At 43.2% G+C, this 22,678-nt stretch overlaps 1 protein-coding gene across 2 annotated transcripts in view; it reads left to right on the forward strand.

Annotated features, from left to right (window-relative positions):
• TMTC1 (transmembrane O-mannosyltransferase targeting cadherins 1) overlaps positions 1–22,678 on the forward strand; it is a 147,157-nt gene that overhangs the window by 85,896 nt on the left and 38,583 nt on the right. Inside the window, exons 10-11 of one of the 2 annotated variants that reach the window (XM_056341141.1) lie at positions 12,358–12,522; positions 20,677–20,790. In XM_056341141.1, the coding sequence (XP_056197116.1) occupies positions 12,358–12,522; positions 20,677–20,790 (279 nt within the window). The remainder of the gene's footprint in view (positions 1–12,357; positions 12,523–20,676; positions 20,791–22,678) is intronic. The other variant, XM_056341142.1, reaches the window with a different exon arrangement.

Consider the following 22,678-nt stretch of genomic DNA (forward strand, 5'->3'; position numbering starts at 1 on the left):
TAGTTGCTGCTTTTTTTCAGGCAGGAAAACTGAGGTAGAAGGATTAAACGATTTCTCCAGAGTAGGTCTGTGTCAGAGTCCCTGGATCTCATACTTTGCTCAGATCACTCATGTTTGGCTTTTGCTCTTACCCCAGGCCGGCAGGCAGCTGGTGTGAAAAGTGAAGGCAAACCTGGGCAGTTTGCAGGCATGATGGGCAGTTTCCAGCCAAAGGATCTGAAGAGAGCTGAGCTCTTGGCTCGTAGTTACCAAGAAGTGAGCTCTCTTACACCCTCTGGGTGCAAAATGATATGAGTGGTGAGGGGGACTTCTGTGAACATTCAAGAATATGGCAGAACAAAAATTGTGGGGTTTATTTTTTGCTTTTGGGAGCGTGGCAGTTTAATGGTGATGGCTTTATGAAGGGCTGTGGTTCTTTGTTCTTTGTTTAGAACAGCCTTTAGTGGTTTTCTTCTGCTACATCTTGAAAAGGGCTCTGCCTCCCTTTTGCCATTCCTTCTTTAAAACTTAGCAGGTCAGAAACTGTCATTCAGCTTTATTTAGATAAAAGTCCTCAATCAGATGGAGAGAACTCAGTGATCTTTGGTTTTGGGCTTATGCTGGAAGGTGTTTTTCTGTCTCTGTTTCAGGCAATAACCTTTTATTAATATTTATGGATATGACAGAGTGTATGTGTGTCACAGCCTAAAGTCCTAATTTAGTGTTGCTCAGTAATTACCTGGGCAAAATGTCAAGCATTTTATTTTCAATAAAAGTTAAGTAAGAACCCAAGGATTTATGTAAAAATTGTTGTAAATAGAAAGGAACAAGGAATAAGCCTTTTGCTTGATGTCTAGTTATATGGCTGGGCTTTGCCTTCTGGGGATTGATGAGTATTTAGAACAATTCCTCTTCTGTTTGCAGCTGTACCTCGGGGGAGAGGGTTAGAAGCTAAGTCAAAATGGTTGAATGTTGTCTTTAATTGGCTTTAGCAAAACAGAAATATTTGGAGAAAACATATATTGCATTTAGTTGTCATTTGAGGGTTACAAGCATTTATTTGTTTAAATTAGGAATTTTTAATAATAGTATTTACTTTAACCTGAAAAATTTCATAGGAAAACAATTTATTGTCTTTTAGCTTTTAGTTTTAATTTTGTTGTTGTTTTCTTATTCTTAAGAGGGGAAAACTTGTTTTCAGGGGGGCTAGGGGTGTGAAATAAGTATCTTGGGAGTGGTGGACAGGGTACAACTCCGTAGGCCACAGTTTTCCAGAAATGCATCATGATAAATAGCTAGATCAGTGAAAGACTTAAACCACTGTGGGTTTTCCTCTCTTCAAAATGTAAATGTAATTATGCTTACTGTGTATCTGCTAATGCTGCTCAGAACAGCACAGACAGCCTAATTGTTTGAAAATCCAGAACAAGTATGTGCATCCAGTTATTCTGAGCTGTGAGCAATTTGTCTGTACTTAAAAAGGAGCACTAGCTCTTCCTCTGTGTTGCCCTTCACCATGCAGAAACTGGAGGGGCAATGCAAACTCGAGCCATCCAGGAGCTGCCCACCCTACTGACGTATCAGCAGACCTGGGGTTGCTCTCAACTTAAGGGATCGGACCTTTCCTACCAGAGCAGTTTGTATGTTTTCCTCATCTTTCACTGCTACCCTGATAGCAGTGGCTCCTGGCTGGGTGGCTGTATCGTAGCTGGACAACTTAAGCAGTTTTCAAAACCTTATATGAACCAACAAATCAAGCAAAACATTGCTACATGGCTTATTTCCAATATGCTGAAAGCAATAGGCAATCCAGTGGTACCTGCACCATTTTTTTGTTAACTCATTCATGGCAGATATTCCAATGAGTGGGTTGCAGAGTGCACAGTTACTCTTTCCCAGCACAGGCAATTATGAGTTACTGTCATTTTTTTAACCAGCTTCTCATTATATCAAGAGTTGATGTTGCAACCCTAATTGTCAATACTAGATGAGATCACTGCTATATACAGGATGGCATTTGCTTCAGCGTCAATCTCAAAATCCGCAAGACAGCCAGCATGCAGAAAAAAGTGCACTTGTATTTTTCAGGAACTTAACACATCATGTTAAAACTTAAAGCTTTCCCTGTGCCATAGCAAAGCAGGCACGTTATGAATTTTTGCCTTTGCACAGAGCATGTTTCTGATTTTTTGTGCTAATGCATTCGTTCCAATTAGTGCGATTCCATACATTATTAACTTTTGTAATTGGAGGAAAAAAAAAAACCTGTTAGGTAGTGCATTCATCTGTAGTTTTTATGAATCTGAATATCCCTGAGCAGAAGTCCCCATTGCTTTCAAGGCAGCCACTTAAGGATGGGACTTACTGGTGCTTCTGTCTTCTGGGAGCATGTTATGCTCTCAACATTATCTTCATTTTCTTAAAGACTGGTAAATGGACTTAAAGACTTGCGTAATGGGGTGGTGTTGTATTTTCAGTTTTCTTTGCTACCCCTTTCTTTAATGTGATTTGAAGCTACACGTTCACCAGGAGCTGAATTCCTGTTTACCCTTTAGAATTCCTTCAGTATTAGATCAGATCCTGTAAGGGATCATCTGGTTTACAGAAGAAGCTTCTCTTTTCAATTGGAGTCAAACCCTGACCTCAGTGAAGGCAGCAGTGAAAGTCCCATTGACTCCATGGAGACAGTTTACCTGCTCCCTGAGCTCAGTTTAGCAACATAATTAAGCTTTTTGCCTGCTTTCAAGTTAAATCCACAATTCATTTGGAATTCAGATATGGAATACAAGTTACACCTGTTTCGTTTTCTTAAACATCATTTCAGTGCCTTGCTCTATTGTTGCTGCTCTTGTGAGGGCCATGGAGCAGCTGAAGTTCAGGAGTGAACTGGGTTATATTGCCTGTAATTCAGCCATGGACCTGAAGGCACTGGGAGGGGACTAGGAGGGTATTATGTGATGGAAGTGGGACAGACCTCAGCCCCAACCTGGTCCCTCTTTACCATGAGGGTGCCTGCCTGTTCAAGCTCCAGGGCATCACTACAAGCAGCAAGCAGCGGTCTGCAAAGTAGCTTGTGGCTGGAGGTGAGAAGGTGGGGACCTCGGCTGAGGCAAGCAACTCCCAACTCCCATTCTGATTCCCCATGTACTAAACAGGGATAGTAACTCTGCTTTGCCTTTTGGAAGTGGACAGACAGAGTTCTCGTTAATGCGTGAGAAGTAACTGCTTGTAGAAGGGCTGAAAGCTGCAAGCAGCTGCCTTTCAGGTGCATATCCAGACTTAAGCTCCTAGCTTTTGAGGGCTTGCCCACCCATGTTAATCACTTCAAGAGGGAATCAAAGCATCCATCCTCTGTTAATGCAGGCAAGAAATGCTGAGATGCTAGTGCCATACATTTTGGCAAAAGGCAGTAAAGATGTAAGAATAAAAGCTGAAATGATTCTGCAAAGAAAGCTGAAAAAGATTAGCTCATGGCATGTTTGGTCTAGACTGCCGTCTTGTGTTATTTTAACTAAATTTAAAATACGCTTTTGAGAAACGTTGTGTTTTAGCCATGTACAATCAATTCAGGAAGAAGCTAAATTTGTGTGGAGTATGAGCATTAATGGCTATATTGGAAATATTTTTTGGTATTAGGTTAAAGGAAAATCTTCAACAAATTGATTCTGCTCTTGAAAATAATACAGATATGTAAGGAAATTGCCTTTTAAAAATAGTAATTAAGTTAGTGTCATCTTTTGGAAATTATTTACTTGGTCATATTGATTAAAAGAGGAATTCTTATTTACAAGGGAATATGGTGCCCTTAAGAAGATGCCTCATGAAGTTTAATAGAAAACAGTATCATACGCAAAGATTTTGAATATTTGTGATGGAATTGAATGGGAAATTATGTTCCTGCTATAGAATTCTAGAAGTTATTACGGTAATTTAATTATAACTGTAGCATACAAACCCTTCCCCAGTGAAATATGGAAGACTTAGGGAAATTTCTGTGGCATCTCCATGGAATTATGTCAGATCTTTCATTTATAAAATGTTTTCTTTCCATAATGCATATAGTAATCAAGAGCCTGAAAAGTTCTGTATTACCTGTAAATATTTCAAATAGGAATCTGTTGGAAGTGAAATCTTGGACTCAAACACTCTAATGAAGCGGGTTCGTTTATCACGTGATTTACTAGAAGGAAGGGAAGGAAAATGTGTCCAAATGTTTAATAGCCATTCAAAGGTTAGCGAAATCATTCATTTCTAGTCCATATTTTCTCTCTAATAAGGAAAATAAGAGTTCCTGCATTTTCTGTAATTACACCAGGTTCTGACTAGAGGACCACATTGCTAGTGGAGGTAAATCATTTTGATGACTTAGCCGATCATGTCTGAGTGTCTTTAATATAGGCCTGCACAGCTTTTAATTTAGAGCCAAGGACAAAGTCTAACACTAATTCACAATGTACGTTTGCCAATTAGATGTATTCTGCCAGTGTGTATGATTCTCTGTGTTAGAACTTGAAGACCTTATTCCAGGAAAAGGCTTCTTAATTCTGGTGAAATTTGACATTTTATTCAGCAGACTCAGTAGTAAGGTAAGTACGCTGCCAGTTCCTTAGCTGCCACACTGATGTTTCTGAGCTGTTAGGCTTGGTTTTTCCCATGGCATTTATTTTGTATGCTAAATATTATACCTTGATGGTGGACCCTGAAGTCTTTTAACATCTCTAGTAACCAAGAAAAAAAAAACACCCTAATTCCATGTCATCATTACTGGGAGACCCGCAATTTAAACAACACGTTTTCCTTTGTCCCCAAAACTCCAGACCAGTGATGATGCAGAGATGCATAGAGAATGCTGCTGGCTGCCCACGTGTGACAGAGACACAGACTGCACCCTCCTTGCCTTTGGACATTTAGTCCAAAAATGAGACCACTCCAGCAGGTTTTTCCCTTGTGGTCCTAACTGGTTGAGAAAGCTTTGATACAACATTTTCCCATGGAAAATATGACATTTTAGTTAAAACTTTTTGCCAAGGTGTGCTGAGTACAATGAAACTTTAGATAAAAAGGTTGGAAACAAAATACTTCTCCAACCTAAGATGGAGTTTATGGTCAAAAGGACATGGACAACAGAAATGGACAGTTGGATGGATGTAGCCCAGAACTGCCTCTTCGGGCAGGATATTCATCTGATTGTTGGGACATCAAGGTCTATCTGCCACACACCAGCATTTTTCCAGCATCGTTAATGCTGATCTACACCCTGCTGGATCACTTGGTGGTGGCAGTTTGATCCAGACCTGATCTAGGCCAATGCTTGCACTCCTGTCAAATCAGCCAGCCTGTAACTTGCTGAATTTAGGCTAGCCTTGTACCAGCTGCGAGAGAAAATCTTGATCCAGCAATAAGCTTGGCAGTACAAAATAAACTTCTCAGAATTCCTGGAATACATTTGGACCAGTGGAGTGTAGTTGTTCCAGATCAGCAGTTGGGCTTTGAAGGCTGGAGAATTCTGGGGACCCCAAACTCAGAGCCCTACATGTGCACTCACTCACTGCATCCCCAGCTCTCAGCCTGACCTGGCTCAGTGGTTTGACTACAGGTTGCAGGGAGTGCTCTCACTTCCGAGTTACGGCTTCTCTGGGTGACCCAAGGCAAGCTAGCATATATATATACAAATACACCATTTTTCCAGACAAAAACATTTTTTAAAAAGTCCAGATTTTATCCTGGCCCCAAACAGCTGTAGCCTTGGAAAACTTGACATTTCCCATAAAAATCTTTGCCACCCTTCCAGCACTGCTCATCGCTGGAGCTGCATGCCTGAGAATGCTTTTTGGGGCAGAAAGAACTGCCATGGCCATGCTTGTTTTTGCCAGCCCTCCTTTCTGCATCTGACTGCTGTGTAGTGAGGCAGGAGCAGCCCACAGGGCATGCCAAGCATGCTTTTTGCAATCAATTACTCCCCATTAGAGAAGTATGAGCAGAGCCAATGAGTTTAACAGGGGTGATCTGCCTTTTTCCTCTGCAGCAACAGCCCTGCCTGCAAGCTGCATTTCAGCTGACTTTGGCTCTGCCTCTCACTGTGTTTCCTCAGCTCAGGCTGCAGAGCTGGAGCAGCTTGGACTGGGAGCACGAAAAGCATGTCGTGCCAGGTAACATACATGTGGGACTGGGGCTAGGAAGCTTGTGGCAAACTACAAAACCGAGAGAATCAAAAGTTTGTGTTCAACATTTGGACCTGGCAGCAGATACCGTCTTTCTTGAGGCTGCGCTCCCTGCTCTCTGAAGGGCAGCAGCAGCAGCAGAGTATGGGCTCAGTTTTAAGTCATGCACTCAAGGGTTAAGCTTGCTTCAGAGCAGTTTGAAAGTGAGGGTTAGTTTTTATGGAGGGAAAGGGAGTCATCTTAAATAAGTGCTGGAAATCAAGAAGGAGATTTGCAGCCCAGAAGGAGCCTCTGGGGTGAAATGTCAAAGCCAAGTGCATTTTCTGGTCTCAGTATAGTTTTGGGATAATCCCTTTTGTTGCATTAGCAGCCCCTGAACCGGGCAGTATTTCTTCCATGCTTTGACAGGCTGCTTATAGGCAACTCTTTTCCTAACTGATATGTATGTATGTATGTATCTGGATTCTTATCTAGATTGAGCTCTAAAATCTGGAATAACTGCTTTGATGAAATCAGTGGATTTACTCCACATTTACATCTGTGTAGTTGAGATTAAAACAGTTTTTAAAAAGACCCAACTACTTCACAAGATCTGACATCCCTAAAATAACTGCAAAGAAGCCCGAGGAAGGCATGTTTTCAGCATAGTGTCTCCCACCCTTTTTAACTCCTGAGCTTACAGTCCTACCTGGGTGAGTTAGAAAAGGCTGGGTGTGAAGTGCTGGTGTCCAGGCAGGTTCCCTCTCGTGCAGTGCCTCTGAACTCTGCCCACGTGCTCCTCCATGGAGTGGAAAGTGGAAACTTACGCTGTGCAAAGTTGCAACTCAGAAAATACAGTAAGATGCATGACTAGAACATGCCTTGGTTTTCAGGAGCTTTCTGCAGGAGTAGGTCTCCAGGCAGTTTCTGGAGGAGGTAAGATGGTTTCCAATGCAGGCAGGTCGCTGTAGCAGAGCATCCTGATAATCTTGGGCTGCGGCACTAACTACATATGTCTTTGATTACATGTCATTGCCAAGAACCAAATGCAGCAAAACAATTCCTGACTTTACTAAAAAGTGAGTAACCTGATCCACAGAGGGAGAGAGGAGCTGTGTGTAAACATTGTCAAGTAACAGCCTTGCCTTGGGAAAGGAGCCATAATGGCCAAAGGAGGGGTTGAATTTGTGATCTAATTAGTGAGGAAGTGTTTGCAAATATTAAGTATCTGCTCTTTTGGCTCTTGTTTTAATCGGGCAATATATGCAGTGTACCACGGGAAATGGGGTCTGTGTGCCACCTCATTCCCATCTGCTTGTGCCTCCTCTCACTTCGCTTTGCAGGTGGAATATTAACAAATCATGGAAATTATAGATGGCAGTCTGTCATTGTGCACCCCTCTGCATGCGATCTGCTAGGAACATGTGGCAATGGCACAGGGGGTTTGCCTGCCAGGTGCAGTCCTGCCCTCACTGCAATTTAGGACATGCCTAAGGTACCACTTTAGTACCACAAGTGTCTGAAACATGAGAAATCATGAAACCATTGGCCTGTTGGTCTGTTTGCTGAGCTCTCCTGCAGCTTTGTTGAATTTCTGAAGCCACAGGTTCACCTGTAATGAGTGTGCTCATTGTGAGCCCGTGGAAAAACTATTACCATGTTAAACCTGTCAGGCTGTTCCTCAGGTCCTGCTTCACATCTGACCCCAGGGATGAAGCTGGCATGGACTTTTCACAGTGGGGAACAGTTGCTATAGCAAGCTGTTTCTTATCCTACAGAAGAGGAAAAAAAAAGCTTAGCAGTTTTACAGTAATCCAGTAGGAAATGGATTTAAAAAATAAGTGGGTTAGGGGGTTTACTTGTTTCCCATTGTTTTGGTTTTGCTACAAAGTATTTCAGAAAAGTGCTTGCTTGACAGAGGGTGACAATGCCAAGAGAAAAGCCCTTTTGGGAGAAATGTTCCCTTCCCTTCCCCTCCCTAGGAAATGCTAGGGTTAACAAAAAAACCAAAGGAACCCTGAACCCACAACCCTATAGATAAATATGCAGATAGCTTTGGAGATGTCTGGAATGCAGTACTTAAGAGTAAGTTTTTCAAGTGGCAAACAGGTCTTTGATGAAAGGTCCTTTTGAGACATTTTCATTCTTTTCTGTAAATGTGTGTGAGTAGAAGTTGATTTCCTGGCCAGCCAGTGCTAACGTTTGATATGGAGTCAAGTCCCCCTTCACACTGAGAAGAAAAACTAATGTATTCAAAATGTTCTCTGTGTTTGTAGGTGATGGCAGGGTCATGGGAGAGTTAGCCACATGGGAAATGTCATAGAATCACCTGGCAAGTTACTTTAATTGGATAATTGCAGTCTCACCTGTATGGGCTCTTTCCACCATGGTATCACTGCTTGGGCAGCTGCTGACTTGCTAAAACTCAGGGCAACTTCGAATGGCTCATCTGAAGCCTGGTGAGGTGGGGGACAAGCGAAATGGGATGAATTTGCATCTTGTGGGTGAATCATTGCAGGGGGTCTCTCCAGGTCCAGTGACTGTCAGGGCTTGTTGCTGCTGCAGCAGCTCCGTGCTTGGTGCTTTACTGGTTCAGAACATCATGGTCGCTCTACTAAAGCTAGTTTCTGTACCAGGAATGTTGAATCTAGTATGAAACAAGTGTGTTGTAAGGTATGAGGGATTATGTGGTTTTGGGACTACGAATAAAACCAGTATTGTAATTATGTTTTTGTGACAGATGCTTAATACATTGGTGTGAATACTTTTTTTTTTTTTAGAGTGGACCATAGAATCTGGAGGAGGGATCTCACTGTGCCCTGATTTTGTGTTAATAATTTGGCCTTAAGGTGTAAATGTAAAAAGAGATGCAAAAATTGCTAAGGATAATAGCTTTGGGGATGTTGCAGGGAGTTGTTTTGCAAACAATTAATGGCATGAAATCGCGAATAAATATGCTTTCCTGGTGACAGTGGACATGTGAGCACTTTCAGTGCTTCTGGGAGTCTTTGGCCTGCAAAAGACCTGTAGCCAGGAATGCAACATCTGCCCTCAGCCAAAGGATGGGCTTGAAATGACCATGTCATTAAAAAAGCCATGCAAAAAGATGCGGCTCCACCCGACTTCTGCACCAAAAGGTCCCTAACAAGATAATGTGGATGTGTTCTCCACACCCTTTCCTTGGTGATCTGGCAGGAAATTGTCTGAGGTTTTAAACCAAACTTATGAGGTTCTGAAAATAAAAATAATCACCTACTTCATGCTTTCTGATTCTTTTCCTTTCTCTTGGGTTCCTGTGCACTTCATAGCACAGGTACATTGACTATAGGCTGGTTAGGCTGTAATTGTGGCACAACTACAACTCAGTCCTAATGTTGTCACAGTTATCTCTATTTCGTAAAAGTGTAAATCATGCTTCAACCCTGCCCTCTTTAATATCATTCCTTTAGCCTTACCTGTAGCATCTTTGCAGTTTGGGATTCTAGTATGTTCGCTACGCAGTCCCCTTCCAGCAGCCGTTTGGGAACCCGCTCCGCTCTGTACAGTGCTGAATCCTGTAGTCTTGCTGCCTTGCTGAGTGTGGAGGTAGAGCCTGCTTTTGGGTTACTTACCTGTTCATCTCTCAGGGAGTCCTGTGGCCTTTTCAGCAAGATACCTTGGTTTCCATTGAGTGCTCTCCCCTGTGTGGTGGGTAGAGCCCTGGACTGTGTTTGCTAACCCCTGTCAGCAGAGGAAATAACTTTACAGCCATGTCAGGTTCCTGCTCTGTAAGGGTAAAATCGCAGCAGACCTCCTTTGCAAAGTGCTTTGGGAGCCCCTGACTGCCATGCAGAGCTGGGCGCTGCTGCGTTACCTGCACTGTGTCGTTGCCAGTGCAGCTGGGATGGGAGCTGCAGCCTGAGATGAGCCCTTACTCCTCTGTAGCACCCAGCATCTCTCTGTATCTGTCATGGCAATACACTGCAGATGTTCGAGAATAACCCCTGGAAACAGCACCTTTCCAGTGGCTGGGTAAGCTGTAACGCGGTGCTGGCTTGTGCCTTGGACAAGTAGACTGAGTGCTGCTGCTAAGGCAGAAATTCCCAACAGCTGGGGCAGGGATTGACATAAATACCAAGACACTGACGTTTGCATTTTTTGTTTTCTGGACGCATTCACAATTCTGTTAGAAAAGGCCTGTTCTTGAATATATGAAGGTGTAGGGAAATTCCTTTGAAAATGGCCTTGTGCTAAAGCAATTAAATAATGTTTATGTCAGATAATTAATTCCAAGGGAAGGATGAAATTGCTGAAAGGCAAAATAACAGAGTGAAAACCGTCTGCAGGTTTTTGAGACATTTCTTATTGGAAAGGAAGGGTTTAGTACCAAGATTAGCTTTTCAGAGGTTTTAGAAGTAGGGTTCAATAGCTATAAAGGCTGGATTGTTTGGCACAAGCATCTCAGTCTGTAGCTCTAAATGTCTGCTTGAAGTTAATGTAGGTGCAATAAACATATGCGTGCAAAAGAATTTGTGGAAAAAAACAGTGCAAGTTCCATAGGAAATGCGTTGCAGCAAAATGCAAGCAGAGTTAAGTGAAAAAAAATAATTGATACCCACTTCTGAAAAATGGGAGAACTCTAAAACAGTAATGGGAAGTTTTGAATGATCACAGATCTGATGATGTTTCTGGATTTGCCCCCTAGTCTATACCTCTCTGTGTTCTATATGGCACCTGTGCTGTGCCAGAGACAGCACCACTGCCTGCTGTTGGTCAGTATGTACAACAGAGGCACTTTTCTCCTTAGTAAAAGCAAGATTTATTGTCTCTCACCATCCTTAGGAAGCCCAGGCAGCAGCAGTGTTCCTAGCCCTCCAAGAGGGCAGAGAAATTGCCAGGAAGCACGCTCACAGCTCCTTGAAGATAAGAATTTTTTCTTTTTCTGATTTCCAGATTCACTTTTGCCATATGACATGTTTCCTTGCAAGGTCACCTCTGACAGGGGAATTGAGTTCTTAGCTTTTTTCACCTTATAACGGTCTCACCAAGAAGTTGCCCGGCTTTCTCAGTACAGACCAGGAAAGCTTGCAGACCTCCAGCTGAAACATGTGGAGATGCAATGAGCTGTCTGCCTCCAGCCTGCATGCACTGAAGTGTGGGATTCAGCTGGTGTTCAGGGTGTGCCAGTGTCTGCTCTTTTGCCTCTGTGTATTGGTGGTCCCCATGTGTTATTCCAGACCCTTCTGCCCCTTTTTTCTTCAGCGGGAGCTGCCTGGACTAAGCTTTTAAGTCTTAAAACTAAATCAGGTGCTGAGTAACTGCATTGGAGAGTTACAGATAAACTAATGAAATTCCTTGAGCAATAGGAATTGAAATTCCTCTTAAAAAATGCCAAGTAGCATTAGTTGCATGCTAAGTACAGCAACTGAAAACTCCATGTCCAACTCAGAGGGACATCACTGGAAGAATTAACATAACACCTGAAGTAAGGTAGACAATTAGTGAATTGATTTAAGGTTATACAGGAGTAAGACTTCAGTTCAAAATGCAGGTCACTTCACAGAAAATGCCTCAGTAGTTATGCGTGGAGAGCCATGGAAGTATTGGGAGGCTGGGCACTGAAGAAGACCGTTTGTGGCTTCATGGAAGGGCAGTGAAGAAGCTCTGCTAGAGTATCTCACGTGTTCTGGACTGGGCATTAGAAAGGGAAGGGCTGGCCCTGATGGCTGTGCAAGACCAGGACAGGGACTTCTGACTTTTGATGTGGCCTCTGCCACCCACTCCAGCTGCGGCATTTACTACAACACTCACTCTTCCACCTCAGCTTCACAATTTGTAAAACTAGAATCAACAGTGGCCACCACTGGAGTTATTTAAACACTTCCCTGTATTAAAATGCTTTTCACTTCCACACTGCTCTGTTAAGTGCCTAGTATTACTGTTATTACATGATGCTTTCTCAGCTTGCTGTTCAGAAAAGCAGCTGCCTTCTGTGGGCTGGTGTAAGCTACCATTATGCTGGGTGGTATTATGTACACTACTGTACTTCTGGCATCCGCATCTATCATTTAGATTAATTTGGAAATTGTGTAGTGACTTGAGAAAAACTGCTGTTGAATTGGAGTTTTTTAGCCTGGAAAATATAATTAGTCCAAAACCTCTATAATTGTGTAATAAATGCAATACTGAATGGTCTTGCATATAAACTGGAATACTAGAATATAACTTTTGGTACCTTTTCCATTTCCTTTTTTTCCAGTATGGGATACTGCATCCTTTTTGTCCACGGTCTAAAAAAGCTGTCGACATGGTTAAGTAAGTGGAGAATTACTGTTCTGACCCTCTTTGCTTTACTGCTGCTGCTCTTCTCTTGGAAGACCGTGAAACAGAATGAAATCTGGCTGTCACGAGAATCCCTTTTCAGGTATAAGTGACCACAGGAGAATATTTGCATTTTTGTATTGTTTTAAGTAAGTTGATTACATGGAATAGATTTCTTTAGCACAAGTCCTGTTATTGATGCATTGCTATGATTAACATTTTGATTATTATAAAATAACAGGTACTTTCTGTTTTCAGGCAACTGTGCAAAAACTGGTGTCAGCACTTTATATGCTTATACACAAACTTTGGTTCTGGCAATCACATTTTTAAGACATGCTGGTTTTAAATAACTTCAGTTCTGTAGATTTACTAATAATGTAACAGTTTTCTTTTCAAAGACAGCAAAAGTTTGTTGCAAACCTCCAGAACACCATAGTAACGCAATCGAGTATATTGGCATTTCTTTAGTGATGTTCTTAAAGACTAAAATGAAATGCCATAAAGTGCCAAACTTAATGTACCATATTTCATTTTATTTGATTACTCTTTGCCAAACAGCTTTCTTTATAACCTCATTTATGTATTTTTTTGCACTGAAACACTGTTTTATTTTGTGTTTTCCTAGCAAATGTATTGCATTTGCCTCCAGCTGCTTTTAGCAGTTGTCTAATTGTGAAGTAATTGCAGAAATGCAGGTGATGTGTGCGTGGGTTGCTTAGCTTTACTTTCTAACTTATTGGCCAGAGCAAAGTTTTATTTACGCGGCACTAAAGAGTATTGAATTATTTTTTATGTGCACCCTTCAGTCTTCAGGAAATACTATTGAAGTGGTTGGAGCTCTGTTAGTCGGATTTTTTTCAAAAGAATCTGGAATGAGGGTTTCTTCGCCCCAGCGTGATTCATTGCCCGTCTCCCTGCAATGCTGTTTGCTGTTCAAACAATAGCAGCTATGGTGACTGGTCTGGGCTCGCACGTGATCCCCATGATGTGTACCTCCAGTCCAAACCCTTCTAGCTAATGTTGGATGCTTGGAGGAAAGCTGGACACCTTTCCAAGTTGGATGACTCTCTTGTTGAAAGGGGGGTGGGAAGATGGGAATTCCATATGCCGTGTTGCAGGCATCATCTGGTATCGTGTTATGTACAGTTGTGGTCACTCGTGTTTAAGAACTATGAAGTCGAACAGGAGCAGATGACAGGAGGGCATCTCCTAACAAGGAGCATTCTTGGGATGTTATGGGGTGCCAGGGGTTCTGCTGCAGTAGAGGAGTATAAGGTTACGTCTGCTTAGTTGGATGCAAATAGACTTCTGTCCATCCTACCTCCATTCAAAGCAGTGTGACCATCTACAAGCCAGCTCAAATTCAGAAACCATGCCACTGCTTCAATGCAGTACTGAGCTGGAGCTAATACACCTTGCCTCACGGTAGGGATTTGGTGTTGCCAGGGGAGTATGTAGGGATTGGTAGCTTGGGTTGAGCTGGCTTGTTCTTCAGCTCAGGTCTTCTGGGGACAATTCCAGGAGATAGATCTGCCCTGGGCTTTTAAGGAGAAGGCAAGAATATAGGTATGCTCCTGCTGGGTCACCTCATATCATGGCCTGCCCCTGAGAGCAGTCAGCAGCAGCAGAGTAAAAAAGCAATGTGAGAATAGGGCCAGCAATAGTGATGGTTCTCTCCAGTCCTTTCCCAGCTTGCAGTAATCTACAGTTTAAAGACTTCCTGAGTCAGGAGTTACTTGCTATTTTTGTTTTAACAGCCACTGATGGACTTTTCTTCCACTAATGTCTCTGACTGTTTTTTCAAATCTATTTATAGTTTTGGCTTCTACAGCATCCTGTGCGCGGGGCTCTGTCATTAAATTACACAGTCTGCACACTAAGATTTCCCTTCTGAGTGCTGTGAGCCTTCTGCCTGATCATCTTGTTTGTGTCTCCTAGTTCTGGTGTGCTGAATGAGTAGTGAGTAACAATCAGCTCATCACTTGTCCTCTGCCTTCCATGCCTTTACCTCCATGCCTTCACCCAAGGCTGTCCCCTTCATGCTGGAGTCTGCTAGTTTTGAACTTGCCTCACATGGAAGTTGTTCTGCATTTCTGATCCTGCTTGTCAGTCTTTGCTGGAGACCAGAATCACCTTTCAAGCGATATGTGCAGCACAGTGATGTAGGTCTGCTTTCTGTTTTTTGTTCTCGTCTATTAATTCCTGACCTTCCACTTGCCTTTTGTGACCTCTCCTGAGCACTGGGTTATATTTTCACAGCACTGTCCACACAAACTCAGAGATACCTCTTGTGAGTGGAGGTGTCTGATACTTAGACATCAATCTGTATGCCAATTTATGCAGATTTAGAGTGTGTGTGCACACACTCTCTGGTACTTGTGCCTGTACCAGAATTGCATTTCATCTGCCATCTTGCCCAGGCTTTGATACAGTGAGATCCTCCTGCAACAATCTGTAGTTAGCTTTAATTCCTGCAGTGTGATTCACATCAGTGAAATCAGCAAATGTGTCACATCCCTGTTTGTTCCCTTTTCAAGATCCTTTGTGAACGTGTGAAGCAGCTGAGATGCCACTGCATGTCTCTAGGGAACCCTGCTTGCAGTCTTCTCCAGTTGTAAAAACTGTTCAGGTACTTGTGCTCTCTGCTTGCTGTCCTTCAATGAGGTATTGATACAGGAGAGAACCTTCCCTCATACTGCACGATGCCTTTAAGAAATTGGAAGTCTTTAGTGAGGGATTTTATCAAAACCCTTTTTGAACATTTAAGTATACAACAGTGATGTATGTGATTCTGTCTGACTGGGCTATATTTGGATTTTCATAAAAGCTTTCCATAGCTTCAGTACTATGTACCTGTTGATTCTATCAAAGAATGACAGATCTGCCCAGCTGACTTCTTTCTGCAAAATACAAGCTTAGTTCTTCTCTGTTGAATTGTAGTTATCCAGAAGTTTGCTAGAACTAGTTTTTATTATGGCTTTCCCCAAGTTACCCAGAGTGGAAATCAGACTTGCTCATCTGTTGCCCCCCAGATCCCCTCCCTGGAGCCAAATGACATAAAGTTCATCACCTGCCGTTGCTCTAGTGCCGGCCTGATTTAAATGATAGGCTATGTACCACAGCTAATAGCAGCATCACATTTGATTTCCTTTGGATGCATACTCCCAGGCCCAATGGATTTATAACTGTTCTTGGTGTTGATTTCTTTTAAGGTCTCTTCTACTGCCACTTCAGCTTGAGACAGTGCTTTGGACTTGCCCCTGTAAGGAAGGGCTCCTGTGTGTCAACCTCCCTCAGTTCCACTGTAGTGAGCACTGATGCAGATAATCCATTTAGCTTTTCTGCTGTGGCCTTTTCTTTTTCAAGTGCTACTTTTAGACCTCCATCATCTATTTGCCTTAGGGGATCTTTGGCAGGTTTCCTATATCTGATGTATTCCATTATTAGCTTTGATGGCTTTAGCAAGTTTTTCCTTAAATCTCTTTTGGTCTGCCTAATTATGGTTTATGTTTAACTTGCTGAAGCTTATCCTCTTTTCTTTTTTCCTTTTGTAGCTGTGACGTTCACTTTTTAAAGGGTGTTTTTCATTTCTTATAGCTTTCTTTACTGTGCTGTTTAACTATATTAGCCTTTTTGTTGTCTTTTTAAAATCTTCTTTGATAGGTGTTATACATCTCTCATGAGTCTGTAATATGGTAGGACTGTTCTTGTTGTTGGGAAGGAAATGCAAAAGAAGAATGGTATAACAAGAAGATAACGTCATTCCAGGAGTGGGAGATCTCCTCTTTGGGGCAGGAGGAGGAGGCTGTATATAGGCAGATGAGGAGAGGGAGGAGAAGTGGATGGAGGCATGTGCTCCAGCAACAAATTAGAAAGGACAGAGCAGGAGGAGGAGATAAGAAACAGTAAAGAATATGAGGGAAAATAAAAAGGAAACAGAGCAGATCTATAGATGTGGGAAAGGAGACATAAATCAACCTACTTGGTAGTCTCTGTGTGTGTTGAATTGTTTTTTTAAAGTATGTGCTGAGAGAATCTTTACTCCCTTTCCTAGTTCTTCATTCTTCTTTCTCCAGTTGCTGCTTTAATAATTACTGCTTTTTTCCTCCTTACTTTTTTATTCCCCTTCACCTCTACTTTCCATTCCTTCATTTGCTTGGATGTGGTTCTTCAGGGTCGATCTGTCTTGATTCCTTTGGCTGAGACTTGTTCTTTTATACATGCCTTCTCTACACTGGTCCAGGAAACGTTCGTATACTCACTATGTTACCAGTTTTGTGCTTGTACCCCATATTGTCTCATTCTTAAGGCTTACCCTGCTTTGACATTGTGCAGCAGCACTGTTGCCATCTCTGGGCCATCCTGACTCTCAGTCTCCAGCCCAGGGGCCAAGTTTTCTGCATCCTACTGGGTCCTGGCTGAAAGGAGCAGTGTGGGGGAGGATGCTGCTGTCTGAGGAAATGATGCATCTCCGCATAGGTGCACTAGCATATGTGCAAGGACTAAATGAGAAGCAAATGAGCTACAAGTATAAGAAGTGGCCAAATATATAGAGGTCTAGCTGTTTGAAGTGTATTATTCCAACAGATCTCTAGAAGCCCCGGGCAGTTTGTCTTACTGTATTGGCAGGTGGGCAGGAAGGGCTTATTTGTTAAATATTTAAGGAACTACCCTATAGAGCAAATGCATAGGCCAGGAGGTCAGGCTCCACAGGCTCCAGCTGTGGTCAGTGTTGATGTCTGAAGCCAGAGAGGAGGTGGTGAGGGCTGTGGGCTAACCTCTGCATCTGCTGTACCGACCTAGTCAAGGTTTGTCAAGCTGCCACGTTTCCTGTTGCTCCTGGAAAGCATCTGCATATGCTGCCCACGTTTGTGACAGTGCCTGGAAACGCAGTTGTAACCAGCAAAGGAACTGTATGAAAGTGCCACTTTCTTAGTCAGCAGTTTTCCCTCCCAAGCCAAGTCTGCTGACTTAAGTAATTTGCAAAAATCAGCCCAGCCCCAAAGGTGGCATTTACTGCTGTGTTGCTTTGTTACTTCTGAAAGCTAGCTCAGCTGAGGAGAGCAAGTCCTGTTGTGTTTTGTGCATCTTCTACAAAACAGTTTAATATGGCCCAACATTGCTATCTATGAAATAGATACAAGGGTAGGAGGCCAAGGAAAGTGGTTGTTTGTGTCATCTAGAGAATAATTTGCTGTATAGAACCTTTATTGATGATAATGATTCCCAAAGCAGAGGAGACCCCATCCATCTCCCAGGGCTCCTGCTGAGGCAGGAGTGGCCTCATTTCCTTGTGAACTGAGCACTTTTCATATGGAGATCACAGAAAATCAATGAAGCCGCAGCCCTGTGCCCAGTTACTTTGCAGAGCAGGACATGCATTTAGCAAAACAACAGAGGGGTTCACAGGACGCTTTTCCCAACTGAAGTGGGATTTAGGTAATGCTGGTATTTGAGGTTGGAAAATACCAGTGGTATTTTATTTCTCTGATTTATGGCTAATAGGCTTCTGCCTTTCCAGGGAGAGGAAGTGTTACGTAAAAGGGTTTGCCTATTGTTTATTTTCCATTTATGCTGCTTACTGCTGTCATAGAAGTCAAAAAGGAAGGAAATCCTCAAGAGAAGTGACGTCTGATGTTGGTGGGCTAGTTTCTGGCAGGAGCCATATCTGTGCCATAGGTTTTCAGAAGGGCATGTGTGTGCTGCGCTGGGAAAGAGAGAAATAGGAGAGTTTGGAAAACCACATTGGAAAATTAGATTGAAATATTGAGAGACTGGGGGCTTGCAGGAAGCAGAAATGGAAGAACATTGTGTTCTGCTTTGTTATTTATACTCCACCCTTTCCTGCTTGGCTTGCATTATGGACATTATTGTTTCCTCAGTCAACGAGCAAACAATGTTCTCAGCTGGTCAAGAAGCAATTAGCAGGAGTGTTTGCCTATACTCTCCTAAAAAATCCCCTCCATGCCCAGCACTGTTTGCTACTACCTCCCACAGGGCAGAGACTCCAAGCAGCCTCAGTCATTGCCTTGTGCGTTTGCAAAATGAAATCCGTCCTCCCCACCCATGTGAGGAGAATAAATAGGTTAGGGAGTGTGAGCAGTGTGATGCAGAAGAGAGCATCGCAAGAACCCAAACAGATTTCTGCCTTTCCTGTGTCACCTCCACCTCCAGCAGAAGCACGCAGTTGAAAGAAGCTTTATTAGTGACATTTTAATAAATGGGACTAGCAGGATTAATAATAAATTCTATTTAAAGGGAAACAGTCCAGACTTAAAATATTTAAACATATGTATCTTACTGTTAAAACTGTATTTCATTAGAACTGAAGTAGTTGTGCATATGCAATGTACTCCTCATTGATAACTCAGTTTGCTCTGTTCCAGCAGAGGCTGTAGCAGAACCAGCAACTCATCACATGTAGCTCTGAGAGAGCAGCAGTTTTGAGTGCTTGTGTGTGTCTCTGCCTGTAACGCTGGCGCTGATGTAATGAAACCCTCTCTTGTATAAGAATTAATATTCCAGTAATGCCCAGAGGTTGTAAGTGTGTAGTTAATAGCTCCCAAGGCCAATGGAAATTAACATAGCCATAGCAGTCACACATTACTTGCTGCTGGTGCAGTATATCTTTGTGAAAACTAATATAGAAAAATCATTCTCTTAAGAATAGCATCAATTAACTGATTTAATTCAGCGATTAGTCACAAAATGTCTTATTCGTGTAGTGCTCCCAGTAAGTAATTTGGAAATACCTGATGATTAGGAAGCCAAATGCAAGGTGTGTTTTTAATTTCAGTAGGCAAACTGTGGCTGTGTTGTGCTGAACTCTCTAAGGCAGCCGTGGGCAAATCTTTGGAACCTTTACAAGTAGGCATTAGCGATGCTTGATACCACTGGCTGCAGATAACCAAAAAGATATGATATTTGCCACTACGATTCTCTAGTGCCATTTTCTAATGAAATCCCTGACAAAAGCTTTCTGCAGCTGCGGGTGCATTCTCCCCACGGGAGAGAGTGTGCACCCCACTGTAGGAGCTGTGTGTGACCTGTCTTATGATTAACTTCCAAGCCCACCAAAGCTAAACAGGAGAGACAAGACAAACAAGGCAAAGCAACAAGATTTGGGAGTTTTCTAATCCTTGCTTTTCCTACCTGAGGTAGGAGAGTCAGAGATGGGGCTGGGGGTGGGGGAGGAAATGAGCAGCTGACAGGAATCTGCTTGTGAGCAAGAAACAGCGCTTTGTCTGGTTTTATGTGAACAAATTCATCCATCCTTATTTCCCATTACCTCAGAGAGCCCCTATTTATGTGCTGGAAAAGATTCCCCCCATTAAACGGAGCACCGACTTCTCTGGATTCTCACAGGGAAATGTTTCCATAGCATACGTGCTCCTGTGATTTCTTTCTCCCTTTAACCTTGAAACAGCATTTCCTCTAGCTGTGCAAGGTGTACCTTGCTTTCTGTGCTCTCTATTAAGTAAATAAGTATATGCTTGCTCTTCTCCTTTTGTCTTTGTGCCCTCATTATTAATTCCAACTGTTGAGTCCAATCTACACATGGCAGGGGAGAGGTGGGGTGGCTGTGCAGCCACATGGCCTCAGTCATGTGTTATAATGCCAGAGCATACCACTTGCCAGCTAAGGGCGAGAGTCCCGTTAGTCCTCACCTCCTAGCCATACTCCGCTCAGTGCTAAGCAGTGCATTCGTGCTGGCTTGGTACTCAGAGTATGCTATGCATCCCCTCTAGTGGCTGATGCATATGGAAACGATACCTTCTTTCTGGTACCTGCAGCTGACAGATGTAAATCAAAATTTTCATAAGGAGCTTTGTGACACTCAGGTTTAAGCAGGGAGCCTGTTATGTCTATATTATAGAAAGTACTACATGCTTTGCCTCTAATTATTAGCCTTTTTAGAGCCTTTCAATGTAGTAATTCAGATTTTGAAATACGACAGCATCTGGGCACAGGGAGTGTTGCAGTGTTGGTGCTAGAGGCGCCTGCAGTGAAAGGGGACAGGATAAGTTGAATTGCTGCCACATATTTATGTCTGCCTGGGGTACATGGTGTACCAGTGCGTGAAAGAAGCTTGGGGTTGCAACATAAGTTGTGTTGGCACAAGTAGTGTGCAGGAGGCAACAAGGCACTCAAAATCCAAGCAAACTTTTCAGAAAAAGGGACTGAGAAGGTGGACCTCGGGGAAGGTGGGGTAACCTGGCCACTAACACTGTCCTGCTTCTGTTCCTCTTTGCAGCTCAGGAGTGAAGACCCTGCCCCACAATGCCAAGGTGCACTACAACTATGCCAATTTTCTGAAAGACCAGGGCCGTAACATTGAGGCGATCTACCATTACAAAACTGCTCTCAAGTAAGTCCCTTGAGGGCCTGGAGGGGCTCGCTCTGTGCAGTGCAGCCTGCTGTTAGCTGAGCCCTTCCCTGCTGGGCGTGGGGTGAGTTGCCTGTTCCTCACCCCAGGCTCCTGAGGGCAGCTCAGCTTTTTGGAGGCTGGGAAAGTTCCCTGGCTTGGTGTTTGTCTGTCAGTAAATGAGGTAGCCTGCCTTCCCTTCACCTCCACGCGTGTATATATGTGTGTGTGTGTGCGTGCGCACTTCAATATATGAGACAGAGATGTTACCATAGCTACACATTGAGCAATGAGGTGTCATTTATGCAGCTGAATGTACGCTGGTAAGCGGGAGGTAGTTGTCCTAAATGCATTTTCAGGTTCCTGGGCCATTTATCTTAGCAAATTGTTAATGGTGCATGCCTGGAAAATGCCAGTGCTGTAGCCATCTGAAGCGCAGTAATAACAATAGTACTTACTACTTGTATTGAGGCTTCTGTCCACAGAGCTTTGCATGAACACTAAACTAATCGATCCTGAAAATGCTGCTGTGCAGTAACAACAGGGTTCTGTACAGGGGGAAGCTGACGCAGGAAGGTGAAACGCCTTGTCCATAGATACATGGAAATCTGGGCCCAGGACTGCGCTGTAATACGGGACATCTCCTATGGTATCTCTGAAGGACCTTCCTGACCACGCACAGAAGGGATGACTCCCTGTGAGCAGCATCCCTCCGCTTGCCACTCCTGCTGGAGCTGTTAGTGCAGCTTGGCCAGGGCCTCAGCTGCTCCCCGCTGCCCAGGCAGCGCTTGGTACAGCAAGCAGGTCACCCCAGTTCCCCAAACCTCTCCCCTGATCCTGGAGGTTTGGCAGAAGGGACAAGCCACTCAGGGAAATGAGCGCAGGGAAAAGGGCAGTGGGAAGAGTGGCAAGGCAAAGCAGACATGGAGAGCGCAGATAATGTCTCCAGGAATAAAAGCATATGTGGGAAGGACAGACAAGGTGAGGAGTGGCTCTGATGGACAGCAAGGGCAGAGCTCAGCTCCACAGGGCATGTCAGGAGGTGCAAGAAATGTTCTTTCTCAATATGTGGTGTGGCAGGAAACTCCAGAAATTACATTTCTCTTTTGTCTTCTGGCCAGCTGACGGGGTTATAACAAAGGCTCTCCAAGGGCTCCTAACTCACCCAGGTTAAGCTGAGAGAACAGGATTTCATTGTCACTGAGAAGGGCCTGAACCTGGGTGAAGGTGATTTTTAGCTTTTTTGAGCAGCATCCTGTTCTGCTTTACAATGCTGAGCATTTAGGAAGTAATTTAGAAAACCCTCCATCCTATTTTTTAATGTTTCCAGGAACGGAAAATCTAGCACAACCATCAATAAATTGTACTGAAGGTTAATTACTTTGGCTGTTGAAAATGTCCTTTATTTTTAGTCTGATTTGTTTAACATCAGCTTCCAGTCATTGGATTTGTTTATACCTTTAAGTGCCACACTGAAGATTCCATTACCAGAAGTCTGTTTTCCATAGTGATCAACTTCTTCCTTAACCTGTTGCTTGATACAACCCACTGATGTAGCAGCCACCGTTTTCAGTGTTATGTGAGGTTTTGCACTCCTTCAGTCATTCTTGTAGCTAGTCTCTGAACTTTCTCCAACTTACCAGAAAAGCCTGTTGCAATTTAAAAAGAAGAGGGACTAAGAAAAATTATCCAAACCCTGCAGTGTATGTGCTAGTACAGAGAGTAACTGAACTGCTCCTACCAACATTGCCTCTGCTTGTGTAAATGGGATTTGCGGACAAAAGATTTTGCTCTTCTCTAACTCAGCAGCACCCATTTATTATAATTATAATTCTGTCTTCTGCTCTGCAGTATTTCTATTATGAAAGGTTCTGTTTTGAGAACTGATTGC

This window comes from Falco biarmicus, chromosome 5 (genome assembly GCF_023638135.1).
Source record: "Falco biarmicus isolate bFalBia1 chromosome 5, bFalBia1.pri, whole genome shotgun sequence".
In the NCBI taxonomy this organism is placed as follows: Eukaryota; Metazoa; Chordata; class Aves; order Falconiformes; family Falconidae; genus Falco; species Falco biarmicus.